At 47.7% G+C, this 19944-nt stretch overlaps 10 protein-coding genes across 10 annotated transcripts; 7 read left to right on the top strand and 3 right to left on the bottom strand.

Moving 5' to 3' along the window:
- Positions 1-603: 603 nt before the first annotated feature.
- On the top strand, positions 604-1882 carry CLUP02_03316 (uncharacterized protein; the record flags this gene model as incomplete). Its single annotated transcript, XM_049282339.1, has 3 exons — positions 604-662; positions 738-903; positions 1013-1882. 3 exons carry the CDS (start codon positions 604-606, stop codon positions 1880-1882), a joined length of 1095 nt encoding a protein of 364 aa, XP_049139482.1.
- Positions 1883-2343: 461 nt separating this feature from the next.
- Positions 2344-3953, bottom strand: CLUP02_03315 (major facilitator superfamily transporter; the record flags this gene model as incomplete). Its single annotated transcript, XM_049282338.1, has 2 exons — positions 2344-3444; positions 3558-3953. 2 exons carry the CDS (start codon positions 3951-3953, stop codon positions 2344-2346), a joined length of 1497 nt encoding a protein of 498 aa, XP_049139481.1.
- A 5514-nt stretch (positions 3954-9467) lies between these two features.
- CLUP02_03314 (uncharacterized protein) lies at positions 9468-11138 on the top strand (the record flags this gene model as incomplete). Its single annotated transcript, XM_049282337.1, has 5 exons — positions 9468-9804; positions 9879-9996; positions 10047-10170; positions 10660-10782; positions 10896-11138. 5 exons carry the CDS (start codon positions 9468-9470, stop codon positions 11136-11138), a joined length of 945 nt encoding a protein of 314 aa, XP_049139480.1.
- A 152-nt stretch (positions 11139-11290) lies between these two features.
- Positions 11291-11925, top strand: CLUP02_03313 (uncharacterized protein; the record flags this gene model as incomplete). The annotated part of the gene is made up of 5 exons (XM_049282336.1): positions 11291-11371; positions 11444-11495; positions 11568-11658; positions 11682-11782; positions 11906-11925. 5 exons carry the CDS (start codon positions 11291-11293, stop codon positions 11923-11925), a joined length of 345 nt encoding a protein of 114 aa, XP_049139479.1.
- A 175-nt stretch (positions 11926-12100) lies between these two features.
- On the top strand, positions 12101-13276 carry CLUP02_03312 (uncharacterized protein; the record flags this gene model as incomplete). Its single annotated transcript, XM_049282335.1, has 6 exons — positions 12101-12263; positions 12355-12475; positions 12601-12769; positions 12831-12845; positions 12927-12994; positions 13078-13276. The coding sequence occupies 6 exons, from the start codon at positions 12101-12103 to the stop codon at positions 13274-13276; spliced, it is 735 nt and encodes a 244-aa protein (XP_049139478.1).
- On the bottom strand, positions 13248-15148 carry CLUP02_03311 (catalase; the record flags this gene model as incomplete). Its single annotated transcript, XM_049282334.1, has 5 exons — positions 13248-13278; positions 13370-13680; positions 13752-14408; positions 14524-14814; positions 14921-15148. 5 exons carry the CDS (start codon positions 15146-15148, stop codon positions 13248-13250), a joined length of 1518 nt encoding a protein of 505 aa, XP_049139477.1.
- Positions 15149-16372: 1224 nt separating this feature from the next.
- Positions 16373-16829, bottom strand: CLUP02_03310 (uncharacterized protein; the record flags this gene model as incomplete). The annotated part of the gene is made up of 2 exons (XM_049282333.1): positions 16373-16549; positions 16611-16829. 2 exons carry the CDS (start codon positions 16827-16829, stop codon positions 16373-16375), a joined length of 396 nt encoding a protein of 131 aa, XP_049139476.1.
- Positions 16830-16904: 75 nt separating this feature from the next.
- CLUP02_03309 (uncharacterized protein) lies at positions 16905-17135 on the top strand (the record flags this gene model as incomplete). Its single annotated transcript, XM_049282332.1, has 1 exon — positions 16905-17135. One exon carries the CDS (start codon positions 16905-16907, stop codon positions 17133-17135), a length of 231 nt encoding a protein of 76 aa, XP_049139475.1.
- A 1230-nt stretch (positions 17136-18365) lies between these two features.
- CLUP02_03307 (uncharacterized protein) lies at positions 18366-19211 on the top strand (the record flags this gene model as incomplete). The annotated part of the gene is made up of 3 exons (XM_049282331.1): positions 18366-18388; positions 18452-18503; positions 18579-19211. The coding sequence occupies 3 exons, from the start codon at positions 18366-18368 to the stop codon at positions 19209-19211; spliced, it is 708 nt and encodes a 235-aa protein (XP_049139474.1).
- A 296-nt stretch (positions 19212-19507) lies between these two features.
- On the top strand, positions 19508-19918 carry CLUP02_03306 (uncharacterized protein; the record flags this gene model as incomplete). Its single annotated transcript, XM_049282330.1, has 1 exon — positions 19508-19918. The coding sequence occupies one exon, from the start codon at positions 19508-19510 to the stop codon at positions 19916-19918; it is 411 nt and encodes a 136-aa protein (XP_049139473.1).
- Positions 19919-19944: the final 26 nt, after the last annotated feature.

Below are 19944 nucleotides of genomic sequence, written 5' to 3'. Positions count from 1 at the left end.
GGACAGCTTGAGCAAAACCCAAGGGCGGCCAGCTAGGTAAGGTACCTGGCGCTGAAAAAAAGTGGGCGTTTCAGCGCATGGTTAGCGCTCGATTCCCCCGCATTTTGGATTCCCTCTTCCGGCTTGGTCAGTGACGTCGTGGCCAGTCGCTAAAATCCCAGCTGAGAGAAAACTTGCCAGCGCACGTGGACTCGGATGGCGCGAGCGGCGACCGAAGAAGGGAAAAAAAGGGCCCTGCAAATTAGGTGGTGGTGACTTTCGCGAATGCAGATGTCTCTCATTCCAGGTGGCATGCATACGGAAAAAAAAAGTCTTTCCTACTTTCATCGTCAGATTTCGGGAGGGACAGACAAGAAAAACTTCTTCCTCCATCTTTTTTCATTGCCCCAAACCCCATTGTTGCTGGTGCGTCTTGCATGAGCGCTCACCTGGCATTTTGTTTGTAGAATTCATCTCCATCTAGTCGTTTAATCTTTCTTTGTTCTAGAAAATCTCTCTTCAACTCTTATAGCTTGCATCCACCGATACCTACCTACCCTTCTCTCCCCTTTCATTGATCCTCTCTGGTCATCACATTGCCCACCCCCCCTCCGAAATCGCATCATGGCGCCCCCTACCGCACCGCTCAACCTCGACGTCGAGGCCATATCTGGCATTTGCGGGTAAGCATGACCTTTCGCAATCCCGTTACCAAATCCATCAATTGCATTCCTCAATGGCTCACACAATGCGCATAGCTCCATCTCAATCGCCTGCTGGGTCGTCGTCTTCTCCCCCCAGATCCTCGAGAACTTCCGCCGCGGCAGCGCAGATGGTCTCTCTCTGCAGTTCATCATCGTCTGGCTCGCCGGCGATGTCTTCAACATACTGGGCGCCGTCCTCCAGGGCGTCCTCCCTACCATGGTGAGTCACCTACACCAGAAAGAGAACCCCTTGCCCAACGTCCCTGCCCCAGCCTACCTTCACCACTGCGTGAGAACCCCGGCTGACGCTATGACTCCTTACCCCTTAGATCATCCTCGCCATCTACTACACCATTGCCGATATGGTCCTCCTGGCCCAGTGCTTCTACTACAGGGGCTTCACCTGGAAAGACGAGGTTGTGCCCCCGGCCCCGAAGCCGCGCAACCGCACCGGCGAACCCAACGAGCGCACCGGCCTCCTCCCCAACCCCATTGTCGACCGCGAGCGCCGCGGCTCAGACTGGTCCAACCTCTCCCCCGCCGTACCCATGCGCCCCGAAAGCGGTGTCAGCGGCAGCGCCGCCCCGGCCCCTCCCCCGCGACCGTCCACCGCGCTCCAGGCCGTCGCCTGGAACACCACCGCCGTCCTCATGGTCTGCGCCGCCGGCGTCGTCGGCTGGTTCCTGAGCCGCAAGTACTCCCCGCACGCCGAGGAACCGGGCAACCACCACCAGCCCAACGACGACGACGACACCACCCTGACCTTCAACACCCTCGGCCAGGTCTTTGGCTGGCTCTGCGCCGTCTTCTACCTCGGCTCCCGCCTGCCCCAGCTCCTCCTCAACTACCGCCGCAAGTCCACCGAGGGCGTGAGCATGCTCTTCTTCCTCTTCGCGTGCCTCGGCAACCTGACGTACGTGCTGAGCATCTTCGCCTACGACCCGCGTTGCAAGCATGACGAGTGCGCGCCGGGCGAGGCGAGCGCTATTTACGGCCGTTATATGCTCGTCAACCTGAGCTGGTTGGCGGGCAGTCTGGGGACGTTGTTGCTTGATATGGGCATCTTTGCCCAGTACTTCATGTACCGGACCGACGAGTTTGCGAGTGATGACGAAGAGGAGGGTGATGATGAGAGCGTTGATGAGGACCAGTGGGACCAGAGGCCGCTGCTTGCTCGCGGTGACTCTGTTTACCCGTGAGAGGGGCATTTTCTTTTTGTTGCTGTTTTTGAAGAATCGCATTTGTGACTTTGTCTCTTTTCATCTAAGGCGTCTTTGATACACGGAAAAAAAGGGTTGGTGGTCATTGTTTTACTATAAAAGTATCTATCGCATTACAGGATCAAGAATCAAGAGACTTGGGATAAAAAGGTGGTTACTTGACCGCTACGGAAAATAAAAAAGGGGAAAGGGGTAAGGGGGCAGCTCAAGAAAGATATATGTTGGCTGTTGTATCATACCTTAGAGGCAGCAGCCTTGGGAATCGCATGCGAGATCGCAACAAGGCTAGATCTACAAGTCATTCCTTTCACCTTTCACCTTCCACGGTGGCCTCTTCATTTTGCAAGCTGAAGATACCATTTGCTACCAACAAACACAAACGTTGGATCCATCATCCTCTATCCAACTCCTTGATTCTTCCAACCTCGGCGACGACCATCTCACAACCACCCAAGCCTCTTACACACAAACGTAGCACCCCCCACGAAGGCCGTGACCCCCGTAAACACAATCAACGTCCCATACCCGCTCCCGTACCCAAACCCAGCCTCCCCAGCCCACGGCTTCCCCTGCACCAACACCCCGCTCAACGGTCCCGAAATCACGTTCCCGACCCCGCGCCCGGCCGCCAACATGCCAAACACCATGATCGGGTCGACGCCCCTCCCACGCTCCCTCTCGTGCTCCGTCACCGTCTTCATGATCCCCGGCCAGGCGGACGTATACGCGCCCGCGAAGAGGCCGTACACGACGCAGAAGAGGTACAGCACCCCCAGGTTCAGCGAAAGGCCCCACAGCAAGAACGTCCCGACGGTGGCGCCGGCGCTGGCGAGGGCGAGGCACGACGGCGCGGACCAGCGGTCGACCAGGGTCCCCATCGCCACGCAGCCGACGACGGAGGCGACGTTGACGAGGAGGATGGTGAGGGCCGACGCGTAGGGGGACGCGCCGAGCGTGGATTGGGCGTAGGAGGGGAGGTAGATCCCCGGTAGGAAGAAGCCCAGGGCCTCGATTGTGTTTGCGGCCTGGTGTAGGAGGAAGGGGCGGGAGAGGAGGAAGCGCATGTTGTTGAACGGGCGCGCGTGCGTTGCGTCCGCTGACGATGTCGTCGTCGCCGTCGTCGTAGACACCGGTACGCGCGGCTTGATGAAGAAGGCCAGCGGCGCGGTGAGGGCGAAGAGTAGCCCGGACCAGAGGCGGAGGGTGGTGCGGAAACCGAGGGTGCCGAGGAGGTATTCCATTAGCAAGGGGAGCAAGACGCCGGCGAGGCCGGTGCCGGACCACATTATGCCGTAGGCGAAGCCCTTGCGGCGGACGAACCACTGGTCGATGTAGACTATGCAGGGCATGTACGTGATGCCGCCGCCGATGGCGTAGAGGATGCCCTGGGTTACGATGAGGTGGGGTACCGTGGTGGAGAAGGAGGAGGTTGCGAGGGCGATGCACATGATGAGGAGGCCTGCGATGGGGGCGTAGCGGGTTTGGCGGGGGTAGAGGCGGAGGAGGGCGGTTTGGATGGGGCCGCCCAGGTACATTATTCCCTTTGTCAAGATGTCAGTTTGGTCCGGGTTGTGGCTCCTTGCTCGAGGTTTCGAGAGGAGAAAGGGAGGAGGGTGTCAGCAAGAAGAGTGAGTGAAAGGGGGAAGGGGGTTACCATGGCGCAGGTACCGATGACGGCAATGTTAGGCTGCCCAGCGAACGGCGGGTTCGTGGAGTAGTAGTTCTGAAAGACGCCAAAGGCAAAGGGAAACCCCCAGACGAGCATCTCGACGGCGAAGCAAGCGGCCAAGAAGAGCCAGGCCCGCTTTCCGCCGTCGACGGGCGGGAGGGAGGAGAACTCCTGGCTCGCGCTGTGGGCGTCGTGGAGGACACCATCGGCGGCGACGCCGTTCTCGTCGCCGCTGCTTCTTCTGCTGGTGCCGGACTCTGTTGCGGCGGTGGTGTACCGGTCGCGCGTCGTCGAGACCGCCGCTTTTGAGGATTCCGTGATCGGGACCGTGGCCCCGGTGTGCGGGGTGAGGTACTGGAGCTCCGTTTGCGAGGTAGACATGGTCGCGGCTTTTTACTCTACCACGTATCTCATAAAACAGGGAATTGATGCTTCCGGGTTGTCTCGTTCTCAATTCACCGGCTACAGAAATGAGAAAAGAGACGTAGTTGGCTGTTGGGAGTAAAGCTTACTACCGGCGCCTTTTAAGCTTGAAGTTGTTGATCGGCCGGGGGCGGGGCGGGGAGACTAAGGTCGTCTTCGGCGGGGAATCCACTCTACGCCCTCCGATTAACTCGCTGACAAGGGATAACGGGCGGCTGTACGGCAGACTACAAGAGGCACTCTACCAAAACACTTTTTTTATATATCAAAGCAGAAATCGTATTTTACGGTCACCCCACTACCTAAAATAGGGTCTAGACTAGTATAATAACCTATAAATAGGGGTTATAAAGATTTATAGCTTAAAAAATACTTTAATTTCGTAATATATTAAACCGTATAATAATATATAAAATTGCGCAATATTATACCCTAATATAAAAGTTTTTCTTTTCTTTATAACTTTATTATAAAAATAACTACTACTTTTTACCCTCTTATAAATAAAAATTACTTTTTACTTAAGTTATTAAACTAATAGCTCGCTTATAAATATTATAATATAGATTTATAATAATTTCTAATCTTTATATAAAACGTTACTAAACTAATTAACCTTATGATACTTCCTTATAAAGCTATTCCGAAACGACCGATCAATAATAATACTTATATAGGCTCTACCCTTTTCGTATAATAAAAACGTATAAACGTATAAGCCTCGATATTAATAAAATCTCTTTTTATAAGCTTAAAAGAGCGGGAACGAAGTATTTAATAAATAAAAAAGGAGCTAAAGTAATTATTAATAATTAATATCTCTATTATATTATATAACGTATCCTTTTTTAAAAACGAACTTAACGGTTTCTAAGTAACGACTTATACTAATATCTAAGTTATTAAGAAGTTTATTAAGAAAGTTTAGTTTAATCGCTTCTTAACGTTTACTTTATATTAAAATATAATACGATTTATTATTTTATATTTTATAATAAATTAGTAAATTCTTTTAATAAAGTAGATAGTATTTCTAATTAATATAAAGAATCCTTACGATATTTTAGAGTATTATAAAGTAGTATACGAAGCTATAAGTTTAGAGAGATTCCTCTCTAAAGCTACGATCTTATATAAAAAAAATAATTACTAACTTTCTATTATTTCTTAAACTAGAATTAAGTCGCTAGTTATTAAACCTTAGCTAGTAAAGAAGGGAAAAGGTCGTATAAAGCTAATTATAACTAAAACTTTAAGTAAAATAACGTATAGAAATGTTCCGAAAATACGGCTTTTAATAGGTATTAGTATTAAATTAATAATAAAGATTAAGGAGGAATTATTAGTTAAGTAAGAAAAAAAGATCGTTAAGAAGGAGGTAAAAGCTCAAAAAAAGGTTAAAAAAGATAAAAACGATAAAAAAGACAAGATTATAATAGTTCGATAAAAAAATAAAGTTTATAATAATAAATAACCTAATATATTATAAGGATAGAAACGAGCATTCTTATTAGTAAATAGTTTAGAATAAATTATAATTATATTTATAATTCCTTTTTATCCTTAGTATCGCTTATAATTACGAAGCTATTTAATACTTTAAAATTAATTCTAAAGTCTTCTAATCTCTACTTAACTTATATAATACCGCCCTATAGTTTACTAAGTAAAATAACTTCTAATTAGAGCTTATTGCGTATATATTACTTTAAATAAATATAAAGATATTAATACGCTTTAAAATAAGGATAATTAGCCTCGCTAAACTTCGTACTTTTAGCTAATATAGTTAAGGAGCCCTTAATAATTAAAGTATAAATCTATAAAGTAGCTTAAGGAAAATATGCGTCTAGATTATTACTATTCTAAATAGCGTTTAATAGTTATTAAACTTAGTCTTAGTTAATTGGCTATATAAAGTCTTATATAGTTCGTAACGTAGGTTAATAATATAGTTACTATAGCTAACTAAAAATAACATAAGGGCGACCTTTTTAATAACGAATTTAATAAGAGTTCTAAATTTATATAAAGTTAATAAAATTAGAACGAATTAGTAGCATATACGTAAACAAAAATACAATCTAGTTAGAGAGTATATCTATATAGAATAGCCCTTAGAACTTAAATAGTTAGAAATATTCTTATAAACGTAAGTATACTTATATATACTAAGATATATATTACTTACTTACTAATATACTAATCTATTTTAATAAAAACGATTTTACTAACTCTCAATCTTAATATTATAAATACTTTTACTAAAGATCTAATAATTACGGAATATAATTAGACTTTTTGCTATTAAATAGTATTATAAAAAATAGTAATAAATACTAAACATAAGAACGGTTTCTTTCCCTCGGTCTAAACGAACTTATAATAGCGTAAATCCCCGTTATTAAATAACGGTAAGATATTATATAAGTATATTCTAGGACGTATAGGTAGAAACCCCTATATAGAACTATATAATAAACTGCGAATAAGTATTAATACTAGTATAAATCTTAAATTTAAATAGTAGAAGCTTATTATACGTATTTAAAAACTAAATATAATTTAGTCTAGGAGTTATAAACCCTTTACGACGGTACTTTATTTTACTTAACTAATCTTAAACTTATTATAGAAAAGTTTTATAATATATAAAGTATAGTTTATTTTAGCTAATAATATAAGCTTATTAGTAAACCTATATATAAAAATACTCTTTACTATACCCTTTAGCATAGTAAGTAACCTCTAGTATATTAAAAAAGAACTTTTCTAATCGTTATTATATAATTACGAGCTATTTTAGTATTTATCATTACTAAAGCTAATTTTGTTAACGAAGTATTAATAATCTTATAGTTATAATTATAAATCCTTTAGATTAGAGTTAAAAAAGGATATTTTTATTATTTAAGTATTATTAGAAGAATAATTCTTAAATACGAATTAATAGATCCTTAAAAAAGACTATACGCTCTTCTTATTATAAGTCCTATTTTATAAGTTAACGTTCGAAAGTTCGCTTTATAATTTTAATATTAGAAACTATAAAGATATATATAATAATTATATTATAAGTCTAATTACTCTCTAACTTTATAATAATTATCGTTCGATATAATAAAAAATTAATACGCAGTCGTATTATTTTAAGAAAGTAGTAATATATAAAATAAGAAATTAAAAAAGAAATTTCAAGTAAGGGATAAATGTTTATATATAATTATAACGATATATAGGGGTATCCTTTTATTTATAAGGTCTTATAAATATATATATAGAAATATAGACACTTACGGGGATCTATAACGCTAAAAAGGATAGAAAAGTATATAACGATAATATATAATAAATAAAAGTTCTATAATTTTATTAAAAACGTTAAACTTTAGGGGGAGCTTTTATATAGTTAGTTACGGCCTCTTATAGGCTAAACTAAGTGCGTATACCCTAACTTATAATTAATAAATACCCTATAACTCCGTAGGGGCCTTACTACCCGGGTATTAAGCTTAACTATACTATATTTTAATATATACTTATATAAACTCCTATATTATACTATATAAAAATATTAAATTAATTACTCCTTACTTAGAGTCTATATAAGTTAGTAACGCTCCTTATAATCTTATATGCTATTATATATACCCTTTTTATTATTTTTAACCTACTTAGCTACCTATTTAAGGGCTTTTATTATTATATAAAGGTATATAGCGGGGATAGTACTTAAAGACTTAAGTAGAGCGCTAATACGGACTTTATTACGGCCCTTATAGTTATAACCGCGCTTAATAACTTTAATAAGTATATTACGAGCTAATACAAACTATTAATAGACTATAGATAAATATAAGGTAGTATAGGGTAACGTATAAATAATAACGGGAGGTATAACGAGCGTATATTTGTATATAATAGATATATAGTTATAACTAGAATAGCCCTTACTTATAAAAGTAACGTAATTAATAAAAATACTTTTACTAGCTTTATAATAAGCATATAACTCGGTACTAATCTTAGCGTCGCTATATATAGTTATTTAAATAGTATCGGTAGCCTAAGTGCGAGTTATAGCGATATCCGGGGGTATATAACGGCTATTCTTAGTAATCTTAGGGTTAAGCTTAATTTAACACTAAGGCTAGATTATACGGGTTAGTATAGTAATATTAAATAGTATAAGGTAGTATATACTAACCTATATAATACTAAGGTTATAGATTTAGTAAAAAGTCTTTAAAAAGGAAAATAAAGAGCTTATAAATAATATAAGAATCCGTATAATAAAGAAGCTATTATATAGAGGTATACGTATTAATAAAGAGGTAAGAGGTTATTTTATAAGACGTAAGGTCGTTAGGGTATTACGTAAGTTAGTATACGGGGACCGTTAGGAGCTATATACCCTTAATACGGGCTAGAACGCTATATTAAGTATTTATTATAAGTATTATACGGCGTACGCAATTATTAAAAAAGGGAGTATTTTATACGAAATTATTAGTATATATACGTAAATAGTTAATACTAAAGAAAAAAGTAAATAAAAAGAATTAAATTATAAATAGGTATATATACGTAATTATACTTATAATTACGCATATATTAGCCTAAGAAGAAGTATAATTACTAATTAGTAAAAATTATATTAGTAATTGCGCATAAAATTGCCTAATTATACCTAATTAATATTTTTAATTAGTAAATTACGAATATTATACTTATAATTGCGTATCTAATTAGGTAATAGTAATAAAAATGAAGTAGAAAAGGGTATAAAGTATAATAAAATAAAATATAATTACTAATAAGTAACTATAGGGGCGTAAGTAGATTACTTACCTTACTTAAGGAATATTAGGTTAGTTAAGAGGAAAGGGAAATTAATTAGTAATAGAAATTAATAAGGAGGATATGCCCCCTAGCTACCCTATTTTTACTAAGTAGTATAACTACCCTTACGTAACTACTATTACTTATAGTTATAAGTAATTCTTTATAATAATATACGGGATTTATTATAATATTTATTTATATATATAAGAAAGTCGCGCTATTGATACTTAAAATTTACGGTAGCCGTAGGTCTATTGGAAAGAACGGTTTTGGCGGAGTGCCTCTTGTAGTCTGCCGTAGGCTGGGCTAAATCTATAAATGTTGGTTCTAGTAGGCGTACGCCGATCCGCGACAGAGAATCAGGGTCTTTATTATAGGCTTTAGCTATGAGCTGTATGCACAAATATTTGAATTGCAATGGTTGAATTGATCGTCACTGCTCGATCTGCCGTCTACTCGCAATCTCCCTGTGCTTATTGACCCGACAGCTCTTGTTCTTCGAGACAAGGGGGGTTGTCAGTTTTTGCTAAATAATTACTGATCTCACTGATTTAGGAAGTATTCTCGAGGTGCTGCCGTTAGAATGATGATACACGAGCGCTGGCCCGGGAGATCTCTTAGCCTGCAATGTCAGCGGCACCTCAGGTTCCATCTGGCGATTTGCTTCCTTCCGAGACACTCCCGTCTCCTTCGGTTTTCGGGCACACCGGCGCCGTGAGACCCGCTGACCGGCACCGGCTCCGAACCCGCCGAACGCCGGCCGTCACTTCGACATGCCCCCGTTCTGCCCGCTTCAAGCTCCGATGGTCGGGGACTCTGCAGTCAGCCTTGCGTAGCATGCCCCTCAACAAAGTCTGCCCGATCCCCTGCATATCTCGGCAAAGATATGCGTACTCTTCACCGCAGACCAAAGAGATTTATCGGCAAACCAGGCCGATGAATCCCAGCTATGGAAGGAAACTGCGTACGGGGACTCCACCGCCGCAACTCCTTTTTCGTACCTGATACGGGTTTAAGGTACGGTCACACAGCCCCTAGGCTCGTCGTGGAAGGTCAAGCAGGCAGTGAACATCCAAACAAGCTGCATCTTCAGTCCAACCCTCAGACGTACTGCACGCTACGCCTCGCAACCTTCCCATTGGACTCTCCGTCGAATGTGTCACCGTTTCGGATTGGGGACACAAGATCCCACCAAACCCTTTCTAGGCTTCCACCTAAATCCCGGTATATGATCCCCTTGCCCGCGTTTTTCTCTCGGCGGCGGCAAGAATGTTCCCAAAACATCCTTCGCTACGACGCCAGAAGCAGAATGTCTCCCCTGAATCGTTTTGTTCGTCTGAGCCTCTGAAGTGACGGGTAGAACACGAAACCGCTCGAGCCGAGGCTGATTGGGCGGAAGGGGAAGAGCCTGAGGGAGGGGGGATCATGGTTCCCGCGTATATATTTCTGAGGCCCGAAAATAGTCCATGGACCCTGTAACCCTGCATTATCTAAAGTAATAGCGAACCAACCCGCACATACGGATACCACGTCAGATCGCGCTCGGGTTCGGCGCGCGGGCTATGGCAGTCGTCACTCCTTCCCGCAACTCCCCCCATCAACTGGCGAACGAGTCAGCGTTGTGCGATCCCGCGCGATCGGGTCCTCCGGGATCTTTTCATATCTAGGTATCTAGGCAAGGTGGCATGTCACCGAAGCCCGGTGTGCCAGCGCAGCAGCCTCTGGATATGAGGAAGGGAAAAAATCAAAGGAAATAAGAAGGGAAATGCGAAAGACTAGTAAGCCTTGCACTAGTTGGTGAACGGACTTGGATCCATAGCAGAAAAATAACAGTGCCCGCACATCGCATTGCGTAGACTCTCAACCAAAGGACGACGACGACGACGACTTGACACCGAAAAGATCATCCCAACTCGCAGGCAACGCAAACGCGAAATGCAAGGTCAGCAAAAGAGAGTTTCCCATTTTCTTGCCTGCCTAATACCACTTCACCGTGCGACGACGCCTCAACCACTTTTCTTCTCCATTACCAACAACGCAAGCCGCATTCGGTAGCCCTTTCCCCTCCCTCCAATCCCCTTTGAAGATTATCTCGTTCCCCAAACTGAGGTCATTCCACCCCCCGTTTGGCCCCATCCCAGGATCCCCTCCCCGGGACACCCCAACACCCTTTCAACCGCAGTTGCACAGCACAGCCAAAAGGTCAGGCGCGAGCCCTGTCTCAGCGCTGTCTGCAGGAAAGGATACCCCGAGTTCACATCACGCTGCCAGCGAACACACACTCAAACCCACGAATGAAGGCGAGAAAGAGAGAACAAGTGAAGCAGAACAGACGTATCCCGTAGATCGGTCGGCAGCTGAACCCTTTCTTCACTTGAAATGAAAAAGAAAAGAAAAAAAACCCCAAATACACCGAACGAAGGTGTCCCCATCCATGAGCCCCTCTCAAGATGGAGGGACCGCCTGATCTAAGCCTCATCCATCCTTGTAACTGTCCTCGACCTCCCTCGCACTCAATGTGCCGGTTCGAGGTGACTCTTACACACCGGGTGTCGTAGGTACAGAGGGCCCCCCCCCTCCCTCGTCTACATATATCCACGCAGAAACTCAGCCTGCGGGGACATAAGGTAGACAAGGCAAGGATGTACTTGAAGAGTAGAGACTATTACTATGTGACCATGTAGAAAGAGACTAGGAGGAGAGGGAAGAGACACCAAGGCCTGCCAGCCCACGGTCGTCAATCTGGTCCCTTCTCCCCCTTCGCCCCTGCTGCCTTTGCCCTGCACCTGAGCGCCAAGCTGTGGCCTCAACCTCCAAAGTCTGCCTTTCTTCATCATGCAGGAAGAGAGAGCCCGAAGTGAAGGGGTGGCCCCCGGACAAAACCGTGGGCCACGCACCCTCTCAAACTTCGGGTTCCCAGATAACTTTCTTCCTCGTGCCCTGTCGCTTTTTTTTTTCTGTTGGTTCTCTTTTCAAATAAAACGGCCAATCGCCTGTTTTGCGCGTTGGCTGTGACTTGGGGTTCCAGGTGCGATTTGTTTCTGTCTCTTGCACACACCTACAAGGCAACGTCGACTCGACTTAGACACACACACACACAACAAGACCTTCGTTTCCTGTCACCCACGGACGAGTCAAACGAGATTTTTTTCTTTGGATAGACCTCGCGCCAGGATTTTGCAAATCCAATCGGTCGAATACGTACACGCGACATTTCCGCCTTTGTAATCCTTAATCGCACACGCGCGCGCGCAGAAGCAATGTCGTCCCAGATCGAGTACAATCAGATGCCAAGAGAGCCTGCGCCAGCCGTGCTCTCGGAACAAAAGATTAGCTCTCAGCAACCTGTATGTTCGCTCCCTTCGGCCATCTCCATACTTACCATGTCGGTTTTGGGTTTCCCCTCTTCTCTGGTGATTGTCGGTGTCGCATCGATTCGAATCAGCCAGACCTCGCAAAAGGAACGAGACCTCTCCCGAAACCCGAGCTAACCGGAGACCTCGAATCCTACTAGGGCCCGAATCAGCCGATGACGATGGATCAATCAGCGAACCTGCGAGGTGGCGGCGATGGCGGAGTAAGTTGAAAAAAATCCGACCCAATCCCTCCCCTTCTTCGATATTCCTACGCCGTCTGTGAGTTTGGTAGAACTCGAGAAATCAGAGATAGAGCGCTGGAAAACGCGATTGGGATTCTTTTCCTTTCCAACCACACGCTCAAAAGCACATGATTGGCTAACGTGTTACGCTCTTCTCGGTAGGCTGTCTGCTGCGGTCTCTGCGCCGGCCTCTGTTGCTACGAATGCTGCGAGTGCTGCTGCTGCTGCTGTTAAGTCGTATCGCAACGTCACACGCCGAAGGCACTTTTGGGTGTCGTTTCCCTCGAGACACACCCGGAAGATGGTCAACGCAGTAGACGTTACTTTCTGTGTAGACCGAATATCGTTTCGAGATAGAGGATGTATCGTAGACCGACCAAGATCAAGACTAGTCTCATTGGGAATCCGTGAGAGAAGAAGACTGAGGAATTCGCGAGCGAGAGTTCGATGTCAGATGGGTGGCTCGTAGCTGATGAGTGATTGAATAGGCGGTGGTTTCAGGCGCAAACATATACCAGGGCATCGAATTTCATGCCCGTGACAGTGTCACCTTTTTGTACGATTTTCAACTGATTTTTGAACAAATTATGATTTTTTTCCCTCCTTGTTTTAGATACTCTGAGCTGTCTGTCTCGTCAGTATTGTCCTGATATGGTATCTCGACAGTCTCTTATTCTTCTCCCCTCGAACTGATTCTGGGCGCCTCGTGCAACGTCGACGCCCGCGGCTCCGGCACTACATCGAGATCTCGGAGCGCCGTTCGTCAGCGCGAATCCGGGTGTTTCTCATCAACCATTCCATCTATATTTTTACAACTTGGAGCGAACATCCTTGGTAGGCCTAGGAGAAAAGAAAAAGTCAGTATACTCATTCACGGGTCATCATCAAGGCTTTTCAGTCCCCCGGGAAACGAAAGAAGAAATCAACATACTCGGCAATCTTCTCCGTCTCCTTCATGATAGCGGCGCCGAGCTCGGGGGTAACCCGCGAGAACATCTCGTACGCGCGCGAGCGGACCTCGGGGTGAGCGCCGGCGAGGGCGCCAGACACGTTGCTGACAAAGTTCTTCTGCTGGCCCTCCTGGCGGCCGAGGACCTTCCAGAGGCCGAGGGCCTGCTCGTAGTCCTCGGGCTTGACGGGGCCGAAGAGGTCCGTGACGACGGCGCCGGCCCACTGCTCGTGCGGGGTGTTGACGGCCTTGACGGGCTTGTACTCGAGAGGGCGGAAGGTTGAGGAGTAGTTCTGGGAAGAGTTAGCTCGGTCATTCTCACCATGCATATAGTACGTAGATCGGGGCTTGAGGGGTGACGTACGGGGTTCGCGCCGTAGTTGCCGTTGACAGCCATGGCGCCGTCTCTCTGGAGGGGGTTGAAGGCATTCAGGGGCTTGTTGACGGGGATCTGCTGGTAGTTCACGCCGAGACGGTGGCGGTGGGTGTCCGGGTAGGAGAAGAGGCGGGACTGCAGGACGGGGTCGGCGGTGGGCTCGACGCCGGGGACCAGGTGGGAGGGGGAGAAGGCGGCCTGCTCGATCTCGGCAAAGTAGTTCTCGGGGTTCTGGTTGAGGGTGAGCTTGCCAAACTGGCGCAGCGGCACCTCGCTCTGCGGCCAGACCTTGGTCAGGTCAAAGACGTTCCACTTGAACTTTTCGGCCTGCTCCGGGGTCAGGGTCTGCACGTAGACGGTCCAGCTGGGGTGCTCGCCGCGCTGGATGGCCTCGAAGAGATCCTGGGTGTGCCAGTCCGGGTTCTCGGACGCCATCTTGCCGGCCTCCTCGTTGGTGAAGGTCTTGTTGCCCTGGTCCGTCTTGAGGTGGATCTGGACGTAGACGAAGGAGCCGTCGGGCTTGGTCCACTTGTGGGTGTGGCCCGAGTAGCCGTTCATGTGTCTGTAAGAGTAAGGGGTGCCGCGGTCGGAGAACAGGTGCATCAGCTGGTGGATGCACTCTTGGTTCTTGGTCCAGTAGTCAAACTGGGAGATTGAGTTAGTGTGCGATTTGTGATGAGTTGCTGCATCTCAACGCTTACCATCTGGTTCAAGTTAGCTCAAGTCATCTCATGAGAATTCTGGGGGTTTCAACACTTACCATCGTAGCATCCTTCAGGTTAGTCTGCGGGTGACGCTTCTGGGTGTGAATGAAGGGAGGGAACTTGACAGGGTCGCGGATGAAGAAAATGGGCGTGTTGTTGTAAACCCAGTCCCAGTTTCCCTCCTCGGTGTAGAACTTGACAGAGAAACCTCTGGGATCACGAGCCGAATCGGCAGAGCCCTTCTCACCACCGACAGTCGAGAAACGGACAAGAGCCTTGGTCTTCTTGCCGACCTGGTTGAGCATGTCGATGGAGGAGATATCGCTAATGTCATGGGTGACCTCGAACTGTAAAGCCGCGCGCGCGAACGCTGGTCAGCATATTTCTCTCAAAATTCACCAAGCTTCACGCCCGTTCCGACATAACACAGCCAAAAAGAACCGTCTCACGAACCTCGCCGTAAGCACCGGCGCCCTTGGCGTGGACGACACGCTCGGGAATGCGCTCGCGATCAAAGTGGGCCAGCAGGTCAATCAGGTGGAAGTCCTGGAGCAGCAGAGGGCCCTGGGGACCGATGCGCTGCCACGCCTGGGGGTTCTCGACGGGGGCGCCATTGGAGGTGGTGTAAGTCGGCTTCTCGTTATACCGGTAGGTAGAAGGCTTCTCGTCCTCGGAACCCATCTTGTCAGCGGTTTCTCGCTTCTTGTCGATTCGGAGATGGGAGATATGTTTTGCGCTTCGGGGGAAATGGCGCGGGATGCTTGCTAATGTCGGACACCAACAAACGGCAGCGGCAGATGATAAATCTGATCAAGAAAAGAACAGATCAAAGAGGGTCTCCGGGGGGGCGATCCAATGGAGGGAAGACGAAAACATAAATAATCTAAAGCTCCATGGCAGAGAGAAAAGAAATAGGACGATAACATAAGTGGGAGGGGACCCTCCTTACACCTCGGCCCCTCCCTCTCCTTCTCTCTCTCTCTCTTCCTCTCCCTCTTCCTCCTGCTTGCCCCAGTTTCCTCGGCTTCTGGAGCCCCATGAGCTCTGTCCTCCCACTCAGGGCGTTCAAGTTACGAAGCAGAAACCCCAGGACACGACGTAAGTCGCCCGGGCAAGGGTGGCTTTCCTCGATGATTTCTGAAGCTTTGGTGGGACATACGGCCAATTGGAAGGCAGACGAATGCAAGCTTGGGTTGGCCGAGGTCCACAGAGAAGCTCCATTTTGAGGTTTCCTAGCGTCCTTCAGTTACCCCTTGTTTTCTCCACCTCTCGTTGCTGAGGTGGTGCAAAGGTCCAAAACGATCAATCTTGCTGCTGCTTTTTGAGTGGTAGACCTGCTGTTTCTAGTGTTGCTCTAGAGGCAACTCCAATTCTGGACCCTTAGTTTGAGGCTCTTTTGTAACAACTACTTGGGTAGCGCAACGTTGTTGGACACCTTCAACCTTCAATAGCGTTATCGTGGACTCGACATTCCGACACTGACCACCGCCAACTTTCTCAGGTTCAACTCGTGTTTTCCGCCGCTCAGATTGGTCCATTGTCTCTCCTGGCCCCTCCGACAACGGCGGGGGTTCCACCACCACTGCCCAGCTGGTCTCTTTTGCCGGGATACATCAGTCATGACCCAGTCTCTTGCTCTACCTCCCCAGATGTTGCGGGGGACTCTTTAGATTCCGTCAATGTCGGCATCGAGGGGGGATATCTCAGATTCCAGCCTTTCTGCGATGCGGAGAAAACTCGCTGACAAGCAAAAAGGATGGGGCCCGGCATGGGATATGCTGGGTGAAGACGGCGTCCATCAGGCCACTTACATGCACTTCAACGGCTAGGCTAGCCTTTGATCGCTTTGAGATAACACCGAGGGTTGCGCCCCTCGGAAGCTCGTTCATGCTATTTCCTACTTATTCAGACAGGTCTGCCATGCTCTTCACTCCCAAGTACCCGTAGCTGGACTTCATCTCTGAGCAAGCCTGCCGGAATCCGAAGGGTGTCCGGTACCCGTCGGGATTTGGATGAACGTCTAGCACCAAACTGAGAACTCTCAGAGCCCGGCCTCGGGGTTCGAAAGTTGAGCATCAGCCACTACACCACAACACGGCTCAGTGACGCCGCTTCACCGGTCCCAGACCCGCTCTCTACTCACCTCGTGTGTGTTGCCCAAATCGGGAGAATGGAAAATTTCCCAATTCAGGAAACACGGCTGAACTGAAATGACATCATTGGTCGGGGCCAGAAAGGCAGTCCATGCCGGCGGAAGCCCATTCGCGGTGGCATTCCCCTGGTCTCCTCCAAGTGGAGCGAACACAAGAGTTGGGGTTGTCGCCGAGATCGCAGGATCGAGGACTGTTGTAGGTATGTACATATGCCACGGGAAAGTCGCGTTACCAGATCTACAGAGGCTGTGGTACAGTGGTTCTGCGCCTCACCAACGGCATCCATGGCCGAAGCCCGGGTCAATCTGGTGTCTCGCGCTGTCACATGGCTTCAGCGCGCGTTCCTGGCGGCAGTGGCAGGCTGGCACGTTGGCTCGGGTGGTGAACCGTTTGCCGTCGGTAGCGTTTCCGGGGGCCGCCGCCGTGATTCTGCATTTCTCAAGCGCCGAGAACGCCGAGATGCCAGACCTCGCATCTCGGCGATAGCCCGGAGGCGCCTGGCTTTCCGCATTTGAGCACTGGGAAAGGATGTTTACCATCTGTGTAACAGGCTTGCACTAATCCAGTCACTTTTTGGCCACAAATTGATGAATGGGAAACGTCGCATTGCGTGAATGGTAGCGAACAGGAGTATGGCGCTATCGGAATGAGCCGATAATAAGGACTCGGGAGGAGGCACGTTCCGGGATGTGCTCCACTCACGCGAGAAAAGGTCTCGAGGTTTTCTTCAATTCACTCTAGAGTACTCCGTAACACGGAGACAAGCAAAACGCAGTTCCTCTCGAGCAAAACGTAGTTCTTCTCGAGCAAGACTCGAGAGAGAATGTTGTCACTGCGGAACGTGTTCCGAAGCCGTTCCGAGCGCACTCGATGCGGTGTCAGGGTGCAAAAGGACCGCAAAATGAGCGACAAACATCATATCATTGGCTAGTGCTTAATTTAGCTCACAAGTGACATATTCGTATGTCAAACCCCAGTATCACGTCGTTCAATGTCACCAGAAGCTACGGCTAGTTACCTAATGAGTACTGTAAATGATCTACGTCGAAGCCTCTTTACGCGTTCTCGCCCGACAATTCTGTTCCCTATATCGATCTCGCCATGAACGATAACCGTCAGAAAACGGCTCTGTGTGAAAAGGCCAAGGAATAGTCACCGCCTCATTGGGGGACTCTGCTCAGAAAAGCCAACCCTATGGGCAAGTATAGTAATAATTAATGAGAACGCGAATAAACCAACCGAACTCCATCATCCTGGAAAAGGCCTCGCTCAATCTTGGCTAGATTACACATATAGTCTTTAACAAATCGCATCTGACCATCTTTTGATGAACACTCGTTTAAACACGGTCAAGCGATTGAGAGCCTGAACAAACATCTTAACGTTCCTTCAGAACAGGAGGAGGCCCTGATGTTGTAGCAATTTCGACAAAATCCACCGTCGAGACCGGAGTTTTCTCTTTGTCATGTGGAAGAAATGCACCCGAAACCAAAGCCATCAAAGCTGTGTCCCAAGCTGTGATGCCTCGTCAACAGTCTACACGCAGGACCTTGGACGACATGGCCAGCTTGAACCGGGGAACTGAGCCGGGAGCACGGCAAGCGAGGCAAACTCTCCAACTGCGTCACACCCGCACCCAAAGATCTAAATATGTCCGCCATGAGGCAAGAGATATGAGGTAAGGGAGGCATGCGCAGCTCAGGAAAGCAAACACGAGTTGTCTCTCGTGATGGGGAACCACCGTCATGAGGGGGTTGAGTGACAAGGCGTAAGTTGTGAATCATCACCTGCCAGCCAACTCGGGTGATGTGATTCACTACTTGGTATACAGCGTGCCGCCTTCGAGACCGTATAAAGAGGAAGTCTCGCCAATCTTGCCGTCGGTGAGAAGCTCATAAGAACGCATCTCGATCACCCAAACTTTCACACCATCCGAAGATCCTCCTGATACTCCCAAGAACGCGCCAGACAACTTCACCAAAATGCTCCTCCCAAGCTCTACATCCCTCCTCTTCCTCTTCCTCGCCTTCACCGCAGCAGCAACCTCCCAGTCAACACCCACCCCTTCTCCATCCCAACCACCCATCGACGACGGCACAGTCTGCCCCGGGTCCACGATCCCCTGCTGGGAAGGCTGCATGCCGCCCGACGGCGTCTGCTGCCACGGCTCCTCCAAGACCTGGTGGTGCCAAAAGGGCGATACGTGCGGCAAAAGAGAAGCCGCCGGCTGCTTCCACCCACCGAAACGAGCCTCTTCCTCTTCCTCTTCCTCCTCCTCTGCCCCTACAACAAGCGACGACTCCCTCGCTACGGCCACAGAGAGCGTGACGAGACCGAGTCTGACGGCAGCGGCGACGACGACGACGACCGGCACCCGGCTTCCGACGTGCGTCTTCCAGATCCCGCCCATCGTACAGAGGCAGCAACGGGAAAAGGTAACAACGACAGTGTCGGCGTGTCCCACCGAGCTGACCTCGGCCACTTCCGTCCCGGGTGCCGCTAGGGGATCCGGGCCGGCGGCGATGGGTCAGTCGTGGGCGGTTCTCACGTCGATCGGTGTCGCGGTCGGTTTTGTGATGATGCTGGTCTGAATGTGCAGAGTTTCTAGATCCAGGTTAGCTTCCAATCAAACTGGCCGTTGTGTACTTTTCGTGCTTTATGAGAGCTGTGGCTTCCCATCGTCCTGGAAAAGTTCGAAAACTATGTCAGAATGATTAAAGGCTCACTCAAGAGCCCGTTTCTGTCCAAATCCCGCCACCTTCCTTATGCGAGAACTCTGAGAAAGGGGTTAGCCATCACACGGGCGACCAAAGGAGGTGTCAGAACAGAAACCAGGGACGCGGTACGACGTCCCCGTGCTGGCATTAGAAGCGTGTAAACTGATAAAATGGACGAATCAACTCGAGTTTCCTTTCTCTTTCATCTCTTCCTCTGTCTTCTGTGTGTGTCTCTCTCTCCCCCGCCCCTCCCATTTGGGCCCTCTGGTCGCCTCATAAAACGTTGTATGCGCAACACGCGCGCTCACTCATCCGCATTTCGAAAAGACCCCGTTGTCCAGATATTCGTAGATGCGCGCGGCAGCAAAAACCGCAGACTAACTGTTTCCAGTGTTCAGTCTACAGCCCGGCACTACCCAATGCTGAAACGCCGGTCCCGCAGTACGCCGAGGGTTGACGGGGGATCTTGCGAATGCCCTCTCTCTCACCAAAACAAAAAAGACGTCGACAAACACACATCGATGCGCAGCTCTACCCAACTGATGGGCCGTATTATAAATCGTGAGGGGCGTTATATATAAGTGGTTGTTTTTGAGAGGTTGATCGT

The sequence above is a fragment of the Colletotrichum lupini genome, chromosome 2, assembly GCF_023278565.1.
Source record: "Colletotrichum lupini chromosome 2, complete sequence".
NCBI lineage: Eukaryota > Fungi > Ascomycota > Sordariomycetes > Glomerellales > Glomerellaceae > Colletotrichum > Colletotrichum lupini.
This window is presented reverse-complemented; position numbering and strand designations above follow the sequence as displayed.